The sequence below is a fragment of the Chrysochloris asiatica genome, unplaced genomic scaffold, assembly GCF_000296735.1.
Source record: "Chrysochloris asiatica unplaced genomic scaffold, ChrAsi1.0 scaffold00116, whole genome shotgun sequence".
Taxonomy (NCBI): domain Eukaryota; kingdom Metazoa; phylum Chordata; class Mammalia; order Afrosoricida; family Chrysochloridae; genus Chrysochloris; species Chrysochloris asiatica.
Window position 1 is genome coordinate 5,596,099 of NW_006408634.1, and position 11,745 is coordinate 5,607,843.

The 11,745-nt window shown below is 54.1% G+C and overlaps 1 protein-coding gene across 1 annotated transcript; it reads right to left on the reverse strand.

Moving 5' to 3' along the window:
• Positions 1 to 4,812: 4,812 nt before the first annotated feature.
• Positions 4,813 to 6,567, reverse strand: CLEC11A (C-type lectin domain family 11, member A). The gene is made up of 4 exons (XM_006868139.1): positions 6,421 to 6,567; positions 6,020 to 6,218; positions 5,666 to 5,857; positions 4,813 to 5,246 (listed from the first exon to the last, which is right to left on the reverse strand). The coding sequence occupies exons 1-4, from the start codon at positions 6,565 to 6,567 to the stop codon at positions 4,813 to 4,815; spliced, it is 972 nt and encodes a 323-aa protein (XP_006868201.1).
• Positions 6,568 to 11,745: the final 5,178 nt, after the last annotated feature.

Consider the following 11,745-nt stretch of genomic DNA (forward strand, 5'->3'; position numbering starts at 1 on the left):
GAAACTACCAGCCGTTCCGCGGGGAGAAAGATGAGGCTTTCTGCTCCCGTAAAGCTTTACAGCCTCGGAAACCCTGTGCAGGGTCGCTATGAGTCGGAACCGACTCCACGCTACTTAACAATAGGTTTTTCTCATACCGGACTACATTTCCCAAAGGGTTTCGGGACGAAGTCTTTTGGGTGGGGAGCAGAAGTCTAAGCTCTGATTGGAGAGTGGCGATCTCTGACCTCCTTCTGAGGGCGTGATACCACGCTTGCTGGGAAATGTAGGCAACAACCGCATAGGAGGGGACTGTGCTTGAGACGTGGCCTGGGCGTGTCCCCGATGGCTGCTGGGAAACGTGGTTCTGTGAAGGTTGTAAAGGGCTTTCCGCTAGGCCTCCTGGGGTTTGTAGTCTGGCTGCGGTCCCTGGGTCTTCCTCCTTCCGCTGGGTAACCTTGGGTTTAGCATCCTTTACTCCCTTCACTTTCGTGGGATCCCAGAGCACATCGATTCCAATCATCTGGCCAGGCCTTTCTAGGTACTCACTCTGGTCTCTCAAACCGCAGGTGTCCTGCAGAGTGCCAAGGAGACGTTGGCAAACTCTGGCCTGCTCAGGCCCCAGAGGACTTCCTGGAGGAGTGGGCAGGCCTCCCACACACAGGCCTGAGTCACGAAGCAGCTTCAAACTCTGCGCCTGAGTCACGACTCAGCCTCGAATACTGCGCACTGGCGTAGTTGCATAAACAGTCCTTGCAAACGCCCTCCACTCCCCACTTTGGACCTCATTGGCACTGAGGAGATGTGACAATCACCACCACCCTAGGACTGACATAGACCATACAGTAGTTTCTAGAGTGATGGGGGTTGTAATAGGGGAAGCCAGGTGAACGTCCAGAGGAGGTTCCTGGCCCACCCTGGGCATCCCTAGATGGAAAATCAAGCATCCCACTGTCAGGGACAAGTTAGGACCCCTGGGCCCTGGACCTCTCTTACTCTGGCTTCATATTCACCCTTTTGCTCAGAGTCCTCGCCTCCTAGAAAGGAATCAATAAAGGGGGAGGACATCTCTAGTCCAACAAGAATAGTAACATTGAGATGAATAGCCTGGGGACAGAGATAAGGATCTGAGGACCTGAAACCCTAATAGAAGCAGCTGGTCACAGGCAGACACCCCATGAAGATAGTACCTAGAGCTGACAACTGCAGAAGGCACTCCATTTCCAAAATACCTGCGCCCCTTTACTGAAAAACGACAACTAGTCAATATACCACTCCTCCTAATCAATATGTAGTAGCCCACTCTATAAGCCCAGTGCACCCCAACCCCAAAGGGTCTTCTCCACTCACAGAGACAGACCGGCTTCTCTCTCTGAAGTGTGTTTTCACTTTCACTTAATCTATGCTCCCCAGTTTTACCAGGTGGTTTCTACTTGCAGAGACAGAGCCACTTGGCTCTCTGAAGTGTACTTTCACTTTGCAATAAATAGCATCTAAGTGAATGTTTATTGTTTGTGTGGGACTGAGAAGCAGCAAGTCTGTGGGACTAATTCTTTAGTGAGAGGGACCAGGGGAAAACGTGACAGTAGGGTATTGGTATGCGCTGTGAAGTCCATTCCAACTCACTATAAGGTTTCCAAGAAGCAGCTGGTGGGTTTGAACCTACAGTCTTGTAGTTAGCTTTCCGTTAACTGTCCAATGCTTATCCTGCAGCGCGACACCAGGACTCCTCAGGGAAGAGTTTGTTGTTGCTAAGTGTCATCCAGTCAGTTCCAACTCATTACAACCCTGTGTAGAGTTCCAAGGTGTGGCTGATGAGTTTGAACTGCTGACCTTGCAGTTAGCAGTCTGGTGTTCAACCTACAGTGCCACACCAGGACTCCTGGGGAAATATTGTTGTTGTTGTTAAGTGCCGTAGAGTCGGTTCTGACCCATACCGACCCAGTATAGTTTTCTAGGAGCGAGTGGTGATATTGAACCGCCAACCTTGTGTTTCAAATCGATTTGCAGTCTAGGCAGTGTATAAACCTAAAATGGAGGATATGTCGAGAAACAAAAGCTTCCCATTCTGAGGTTTTTGTTTAATAAAGGTTTCTATTTATGGCACTACGTTTTGACTTGCCCTTGTACTTTCCAGAACCTCTGAGCAACGATAGGTGCTTAGTTAGCATCTACCTGAATGGCCTTCTTGGCACTATTAAGATGCCGTGATGTGCCGGCCCCGTCCCAGGAAATGGAAGCTCAGAGTGGGGAGACTTTTTAGTTCAGGTGTTCAGTCCCCCCACTGAGACCTCCTTGAGTTGAAGCCACGCACCCTCTTTTCTGTACATCCTATGGAGCTGTGGCTCAGAAACCCTATACAGCGGCAGTGGAGAACGTCCGGCCCATGGGGGCAACGTCGAAGCCACAAAATCATTTGGTCTGACCCTGCCCAGGCAACCGGAGGAGATGGGACTCTAAATTCCATAAATCTAATGTTTTTCATAGCAATATAAATTTATATTGCTATGTTATAAATATGCAACGGGCCCTTGCAGATAAAAGATTCCAGACCCCTGGTGCTGTAGGATAAGCACTGGACTGCAAATCTTGAACTCAACAGTTCAAACCCACCAGCTGCTCCTTGGCAACCTTAATACAGGGTTGCTATGAGTCAGAACTGACTCCATGCCACTCAACAACATGGAGCCTTGGAAGGAGCCCTGGTGGCGCAGCATTTAAAGCAAGATCAAAAGGTCAGCGATTCAATTCACCAGCCACTTTGTGGCAAAAAGATGTGGCCATCTACTCCTGTAAAAATGACCACCTTAAAAACCAGAGGGACTAGTTCTCTGCCACATGGGGCCGCCTTGAGTCAGAATTCACAGGACAGCAAGAGCAACCATTTTTTTATGGGACTTTGGGAGGCCCCTGGTGATGCATACGGTTAACACAGCTGCCTAACAGAAGGTTGGCAGCTTGAGCCCACCCGTAGGCACCTCAGGGATTTTTTTAAAAAGGCCGTCTACTTCCAGAAACTCAGACATTGAAATTTTTAAGGGTCGTCGTGACTCAGTCAACTTGACAATTGGTCTGGCGCTTTGTGGCTAGGAAGTGACTCCTAAAAGGGACATTTCAGGAGGGAGAACTCATCCCTTCTGAAGATGACAAGAAGTGGCTATTCTCCTCACTGGTGGGTCCAGTGATGCTGGGGCTGAGGGAGGGGAAGGGGCACACACGGGCCCCCTGGGTCCCATGACCACCGCAGGGTCAGGGCCAGGTTCATGATGCTGTATTAGGAGAGACAGTAGGGGCGATTCCAAAGCAAGTGCCCCTTTCCTAAGGAGAGCTGTAATGCTGAGGCCCAGTTTGGGGAACTGGACGTCCTCCCTGACCCCAGGGAAGGAAGATATGACAGATGTTGGGAGAGGAAGGTAGTGTTGGCCTTGTGGTCAACCATTTCCCCAACGCTCACTTCCTTGTCTTTACTTGAGCATCAGCCATACAAGGTTTGGGTGGCTTTGTCTAGGAGTCAAATGAGGAAACTGAGGCTCAGAGGGGAGGGGTTTGACTTCTTTTCTCACAGACAGGAAGGAGAGGGTTTCTGAGGAGCAGCTGGTGGGCTTGAACCACCAACCTCGCAGTTAGCGATCCAGTATTTACCTTACAGCACCACACCAGGACTCCTTCCTGTAACCTGGCACTTCCCTAATGACCCCATATCCATGATGTATGGTGTGTGAATTGTGTGGCCATTGCATCTAATTATCAAACCCAGCAGAGAAGCAGAGTACCATGGAGGGACAGCTGGTGTCAAAGGTTTGTTTGATGCTATGCCATACCACTTGTACACACTAAAACCCTACTGCCATCAAACTGATTCTAACTCATGGTTAGTTGATTATGTGCTGTGGAGTTGGTTCTGACTCTTAGCAACCCTGTACAGGGTTTCCAAGGCTATAAATCTTTACCGGAGCAGAAAGCTTCATTTTTCTCCTGCATAACAGCTGGTAGTTTCAAACTACAGACCTTGAGGTTAACAGCCCGATTTGTAACCGCTACACTCCTAGTGACCCTATAAAGGGTTTCCAAGACTAAATCTTTACAGTAGTAGAAAGCCTCATCTTTTTCCTGTGGAGTAGCTGGTGGGTTTTAAACTGCCAACTTTGTGGCTACTAGCAGGCTAGTGCTTATCCTACGTCACCAGGGCTCTGTTCACACGCTGGTTAAGCAAAATGAACCAAACTTTGCTACAGGACTTGTCAGAACCATTGGCTCCTGTTTCCGACCTTTCTGACCAGGACCAGAACAAAGGACAGAGATATGATCCACAGGCTTTGGGCACCAAAGACCCCCACCAGTGGGGATTCTTGGGGGATAGAGGTGTCTGCTAACAGTGGGTACTCATTACTCTGGGTATCAGTGCAAATCATCATGTGTACATTGGCATATATATTCTCCATCACTGATGTCATTATAATTGTGTGTTACGGAGTCAATGCCATTCACAGCGACACTGTAAGGCGGAGGAGGACTGCCCCATAGGGTTTCCTAGGCTGTCATCTTTAATGGGAGCAGATCGGAAGTCTTTCTTCGCCACTGGATGGATTTCAACCACTGAACAGAGTGTTTTCATCTACTACTTGTAAAGACACGCTAGGGAAGGGCCCCAAAAGGCTAGTCTTGCCCTTCCTGGCCTCTCCCCAGGTTGCTCAAGTAGAATTCCACAAGACTTTATTGGCGCCAGACCTTGCCTGGTGCCCATGCTCCAAGGACAGACAAGGGCAAGGAAGGGATCCCGGCCTGCGGGAGACCCAGCCAGAGCAGGGAGGGCGCAAGGCCCCGGCCGGCCCTCTAAAAGGGGAACTCGCAGACGTAGTAGAGGCGCCGATCGCAGTCGTGGTCCCACCACGAGCCGTCGTCCGAGGCCTGCGCCACGCAGTTCTCCAGGGTGCCGCCGTTGGGCTGGTTCGGGCTGAGAGGGTGCGGCGTGGCGCTGGATTCAGGCCGGACCGCGCGGTGCCAGGCGAAAAAGGACACGCGTTGGCCATTCTCGAAGAGGTAGAGGCCCTCGGCGCGCCGGTCATGCACGCCCAGCCACACGGGCCAGTTGTACGGAGCGAGCGCCGAGCGCAAATACCGGCTCAACGCCTCCATCTGCTGCCGATCGGCAGGCTGGGCTAAGCTCCCGCCCCGCGCCACGCAACGCGCCTGCGCAGCCGCCTGAGCCTCGAAGTCCCGCGAGAGCAAGAAGCACTTGTGGCCCAGTCGCAGACCCTTCAGGCAGCCTGTGGACGGGGCGGAACCGAAGGGGCGGGGTCAGAGTATTCGGGGGAGGAGTAAGGCGGGGTCAGGGCCTCTGGGGGCGGGGAGGAGGCGGAGTCTGAACCTTGCGGCCTCCGGGGGCGTGGCCAGACCGTCGGGGGCTGGACTGAAGGAGGCGTGTCGCGGGCGGAGTAGAGTTCGCGCCTCTGAAAGAGGAGAGTTCCTCCTCCAATGCCCCTCCCACTCTCCGCAGTCACCCTCCTGGTTGCTCCAACTTCACCCGATCTGCCAACACACCCCAAATCTCCAGAGGGCCCCTTGTCCCTGACATTCAGGGTTTTTCCCTAGCCTCAGCCCTACCCTCCGAGCAGCCCCGTATCTGGCCCGGGTCGTTCCATTGTCCCCGCCTGGTGCGGTGCGGCGTGGCGCTACGCGGACTCACCCTCTAAGCGGCCGTACAGGCGCTCAGAGCGGCTCTGCGCCTCCTGCAGGGTTTGCACGGCGTCGCGGGTGTCGCCTGTCGCCTCCCGCAACTGACGCAGCCCCCGGGTCAGCTCGACCACCCGGGTGTCCAACGTGTGCAGACGGACGTGCAATTGGTGCAGGCCGGCATCCAGGCCAGCCAGGCGGCCCACTGCGGAGCGATAGGGCGTGCGCTGATTGGGGGTGGGTTGGGGGCGAGGGGAGGCTTAGGGAACGGGGACCCGAGTGAGTACCTGGGAAGGTTGAGAAGGCTGCGGGCTAGGAGATGGGCCCTCGGAGGCCTGGGGACAGGGCGGGACTTCTGGGTACTTACGGATGTAAGACAAGTTATCCTCGGGGGTGGGAGAAGGGGTGGGAGAAGGGCTGGGACTGGAGGAGGGGGTTGGTGTGATTTCTCCTCCTTCCTCTCCCTGCCCCTCCTCCTCTGCCCCCCAGACCTCTTTGTCCTCTGAGGTCCCGGCAAGACTTTCGTCTCCCCTCTCAGCGGAAAGTCCCAGGGCCTCCTGTAAATGCTGGGGACGGAAAGGAGATCAGGGTCACTAGGCCACACTCTCCATCCACCCCTCTCCAGCCCTGAACTTGAACTTGCTTTTGGAGCTGAAGTCCTCCCTCTCAACCCGTAACTCTCATGCTCCGAACCCATTACCTAACCCTGGAATTCCCCTCTTTCCAGCCTAGGACTCCCCCGTGAAGACCCCACACACCCCAACTCACCTTCAGCATCAAAGCCTCCCTCTCCAGCTCCTCCTCCTGGGCATCTCCCCAACCTCCCTCCCACTCCCTCTGCGTTCCCCCAGCCTCCTGGCCATAGCCAAGGAGCTGGGGGACCACCAGGGCCCCGAGGAGCCAGGCTGCCTGCATCGGGCTGGGCTTGTGGCACCTGAAACCACAGACGTGCGTCTGTCTGTCTGTCTGTCTCTGGGGTCTCCAGAGATTAGGGTGTGCCCTGCCCAGTCTACAGGTCAGTAGCCCCCTGGTCCCCGCCTCTCGTCTCTGTCCTCTGTCCGTTGGTCACTGTGTGCCTCTCCCCGCCCCTCTTGGCTCCCCAGAGGCCTGCCTCTGTGGCCGGAAACCTCCAACGTTCCAAAGCCTGGATCCCGCCTGCCTTGGATCTCCCCACAAACCACCCTCTTTTTGCTTTCCAGAGCTCTCGTCCTCCTGGCTCTCTCTTCCTGCCCACCCTGGCCCAAAGCTCAGGACGCCAGGAAGAGGTTGGGGCTGCCTCTTCCTGGGAAGGGGGTGATGAAGGTGGCAGCCTCACTCCTTCCAGCCCCAGAGCCCCTCAGAACAGTCAGTGAGTGGTTTAGCCCTGTCACCCTCCCCTCCCCTTTGGTCATTCCTAAGGAATGGAACTTTAGCTACCATCACCAACACACCCGGGAAAGAGGAGGCTTGTACAGTTCTCAGACTCCAGGGTCATGCCTACTCCAAAGTCCCCCATCCCTGCCCTCCAAATCTTCATCACAGGATATGAGTCTGTGAGTGTGTGTGTGCATGTGCACGCTTGTGCACACGCCTGGGGAACACACGTGGGCTCCATCATTCATTTACTACACTTTACTGGTTCCTTTCTGCAGGTCAGATCCCAGTCCTGGATAGTGTTAGGGATTTCAGCTGCTCACAGACAAACAGACTTGGACAGACAGTCCTACTCAGTGGGGTTGAGTGGGGGTTCCCAGGCAGCAGGCGAGGAGAGGTAGGGTCAGGATAGCTTTATCTAGAAGGTGGAGTGGACGGTGGGCGGGTACAGAGAGAGCTCACAGCATTTGGCTAGGTGCCTGTCTCCCGCCTGGACCACTGCAGTAGCCTCCTCCCTGCTCACTCTCCCCCTCCTTCCTCCGGAGCCCCTCCAATCCCCGCTGCCTGCCGCAGCCAGAGCAATCCTTCCAAACCATAAGTCAGATCACGTTGCTCCCCACTCCCAGGCCTGCCCCCACCCCCAGGCCTCCCCCTTAGCTTCCCATCAGATGCAGGAGTGAAGCCAAACCCAGCCTGGCTGGACTAAGAAGGATACACTCTTGCACCTCAGCCATCTTACCAACCCAGCCTTCCCTTTTTCCTCCTCTCCTCTGCCCTCCACCCCAGGCTACTGCCACACTGGTCTCTTTGCTGGTCCCAGAATGCCAAGTTCATCTCCACTCCTCAGAGCCTTTGCCCCAGTCTCCTAAATGTGAGTCCCTAGTTCCTTCTCATTATTGAGGACTCTCATTATTGAGGGTGGTGCAAAGTTTACACTCTGGGAACCCTGGCGGTTCGTTCCCTGTTCCCTGGGTTAACCGTTGGACTGTTTGGACTGCAGCCACTCTGAGGTAGCTAGTCTGCTTCTGCAAAGATTTACAGCCTCGCAAACCCTGCATGGGTCAGTTCAATTCCATCCTATAGGTTCACTGTGAGTTGGAATTAACTCAATGTCAGTGGGTTGGTCTTTCTGGTTTGCTACTATCCTGGTGGTGTAAGGGTTAAACAAGCACTTGGCTGCAAACTGAAAGGGTAGCAGTTCAAACCCACCAGCCAGTCCTTGAAAGAAAAAGACTTGGCAATTGACTTCCATAAAAACAACAGCCTACAAGTCGGGCTACTAACCTCAAGGTCAGCAGTTCGAAACTACCAGCTGTTCCAATGGGGAAAGATGAGGCTTTCTGCTCCCGTAAAGATTTATAGCCTCAGAAACCCTGTATAGGGTCGCTATGAGTCAGAACAGCCTCCACAGCACATAATCACCACCACCAGGAAACCCTAGGAGTCCCAGTGTGGTGCTGTAGGATAAGCACTGGATTGCTAACCCAAAGATCTGTGGTTTGAACCCACCAGCCACTCCTCAGAAACCCTATACAGGGTTGCTATGAGTGGGAACCGACTTAACAACAGGAAATCCTATGGGCAGTTCTACTCTCCTTCACATGGGGGTGATAATATGAGTCAGAATCAACTCCAAGGCACCCAACAACAGCAATATTAATCCAAAAATGGCAGTTCAAATACATCCAGAGGAGTATTTGAAGAAAGGCCTGGTGACTTGCTTTCATAAAGCATAAAGCTAAGAAACACTATGGAGCTCAGGCCTACTCTGCAACACAATGGGTCACCATGAATCAGAGCGGACTCAACAAGAATGGGTCTGGTTTGAGTTTTGGGGTTTTTTCCTAATCTAAAGACATCTGCAAGTTCCCTAATTAACCCCGCCCCCCACCTGCCATGATATCACTTTTGTATTTAGTCTGGTATTTGAACTCTATCATGTCTGGAGAAGCATGGGGTCACCATCAATCAGATTCTACTCAAGGACATCAAGGTTTTATTATTTTGTGTTTTGAGGAGTTCCTGGGTGGTGCGCTCAGCTGCTCACCAAAAGGTTAGAGGCTCAAATTCACCCAGAGACACCTTGGAAGTAAGACTTGGTCATCTATTTCCAAAAAGCCAGAATCATTGAACACTCCATGGAGCCAAGTTTTACTCTGATACACATGGGACCTCCATAAGTGAGGTTAGAACTCCAACTAGTTCTCCAGTAACTGGTTTAACTGTTCCAGAATTGCACAGGAGCTGTATAAGCCAGTTGGAATTGGAGGGGACTAGGGAAACATCTTGAGGCTGCCTTTCCTCAAGCAATAGCTTGGCTAAAGTTCCTTTTCCCTCCCACTCCTTCTCAACTCTCCAAGCCCCATGGCTGAAGCCAAGGCGTTGTCAGGGCCCGGAGGAGGAGCCAGGCTGCCCACATTAGACTGCACTAGTGACATCCAAAGCTACAACTCTGCATCTCAGTGGCACTCCAAGACCCCTGTTGTAGGTGGTGGTGGCTGCAGGGGTGGAGGTGGAGAGGCCAGGTCTGCTCCAGCCAGGAGGGCAGGCTGGCCCAGTGAATCACCCAGGGCATCCCCAGCAACCAACTGAGCTGATTTTGCCAACAAGCACGGGGTGCCCTAGCCAACTACCACATGGTCCACTTGTCAAAGAAGGAAACCGAGGCTCAGGGAGGGGAGGTCACTGGCATGGAGGCAGTTGGCCAAGCCTTCTGGCTTTGAGCAGGTTCAGGGCACGGAGGGGCCTTGTCAAGGATCGCTTCCAACCTTCAGAATTCAAAGAAAGAGAAGAAACGCAATGTACAACAAAGGGCGGCTTGACCTGTACTCTCAGGGGTCCAGTGGGGGGTCCTGGAGAGCCCTCACTGGACAGACCACATACAGGCCTGAAAAGGCCTTATAAACCATAGAAAGTTGTGCAGCCTCTGGATGCTGGCCCCAACTGCTGTTCTGTCTCTGGGCCCAGCTGCTTACCACCTGGGCTCAGCGTGCATCAAAAGCGGGTCTTTCCAGGACTGGGTCCCATGGAGCAGGATGGCACCTGCTCTAGCTCATGAGGCACAGGAGCCGGACAGCTCACAGCTAGAGGTGCACCCAGAGGTGCCTATGCTCAAGCTGGTGGACTTGAAGGTCCTGCCTGGACCTCTAGGACACACAGTCACTGCCCTCTGGAATCTGTCTTATATCTGCAATGTGTACCTGGGAGCTGGGTGTGTCCGTATGTGTAAGGGATATGTACGTGCATACTGCGACGACGTAAGTTCCAGGCAGGACACAGGAGCTATCCAATAGCGACTTCTGAGCCAACCTGCTTAGCACAGTCTCTTCCTAGCTGTGTGACCTTGACCAAGTGACTTGGCCTCTCTGGGCCTCACATTCCCCCTCTGTAAAATGGTATGGTGCTGTGGGTTAACACGCTAGACTGCAAAGTCAGTTTGAACCACAAGGTCGGTGGTTCAAGCTCACCAGCTCAGAAATCCTCTACTGGGTTGCTGTGGGTCAGAACCGACTGGACAGCATTTAAGAACAATAACAACAAAATGGGGATGATCCAAGTCCCTGGTCCATAGTGTTGGTGTAAGGAGTGGATAAGCCAACACAGAACCCAGCACACAGGAAGCGGAAATTGTTCTGAAGGGAAGCTAGGCCGTGCTGGCAGGGGGGGCACCTAATGGATGTGTATCTGTAAGTACCTGGGTGCTGGGTGGGGAGTAGCATGCACCCATCCCCTACCACTGGGTGCCTCCTGTGTCCCACAGGAGATCTGAACATGCACATGGAGATGTGTACCCATCAGTTGTGTGTGGGGGGGGGGGTTACATGTCTTTTTTGTTTTGTTACTTGTCATTGAGTCTTTTCTGACTCTTAGTGACCCTATATAGGGTTTTCAAGGAGCGGCTGGTGAGTTTGAACTACTGAACTTGAGGTCCAGTGCTTATACTAGGGCACCCCCTGGGGGGCCTCCTTAACATGTCTACAGGGATTGATATGCCCACTTGGAACACTGTGGGTTTGGTAAGGACACCCAGGTGTGTTGTGTGTAGGCGTGCATGCTCATCTCAGCCGGGATGTCTTCCTGTCCCCCCCTTCCCCACATGTGCACCTGCCCCTTGTAGTGGTGGAGCCAGGTGTATCCACCGGTAGTCCTGTGCTCAGGAGGGAGGGAATCAATAACTCTCACAATCCAATGTGGGGTATAGAGCCCCACAACAAATATTCATTGCGCCCTACTATGGGTGGGAACTGACTCCATGGCACTTAACAACAACAACACTGTGTATAGAGGGGGATGGGGACCGCTTTGGGAGGGGGCGACCCTGGTGGGGGATGTGGGGTATCCCAGGGGGGCGGGGCCCGTCAACGCGAGCTCGGGGCCAGTGGGGGTGGAGTCAGGGTTTGGGGACCAGGCTTCTGAGAGGACTAGGAGGGGGAGGGTAAGGAGAGGGGGCGGAGCCAGCGGTAAGGGGGATGGGCGAGGTTTGGGGGCGCGGGGAGGGGCGATGTCTTCTCCGCCGGCTCCCGGAGGGAGGGGAGGGAGAGAGGGAAGGAGACAGAGAGAGACAGGGTGAGGGAGAGACAGCGAGAGCTGGAGAGCGAGAAGGGAGGCTGAGGAGGCGCGGAGAGGGCGGCGGCGGCGGCGGCGGCGGCCCGAGGAAGAGGAGGAGGAAGAACAGACGGAGACGCGGCTCCCGGAGCGGGCCGAACCGAGCCGGGGGCGGGCGAGGAGGGGCGCGGCGGC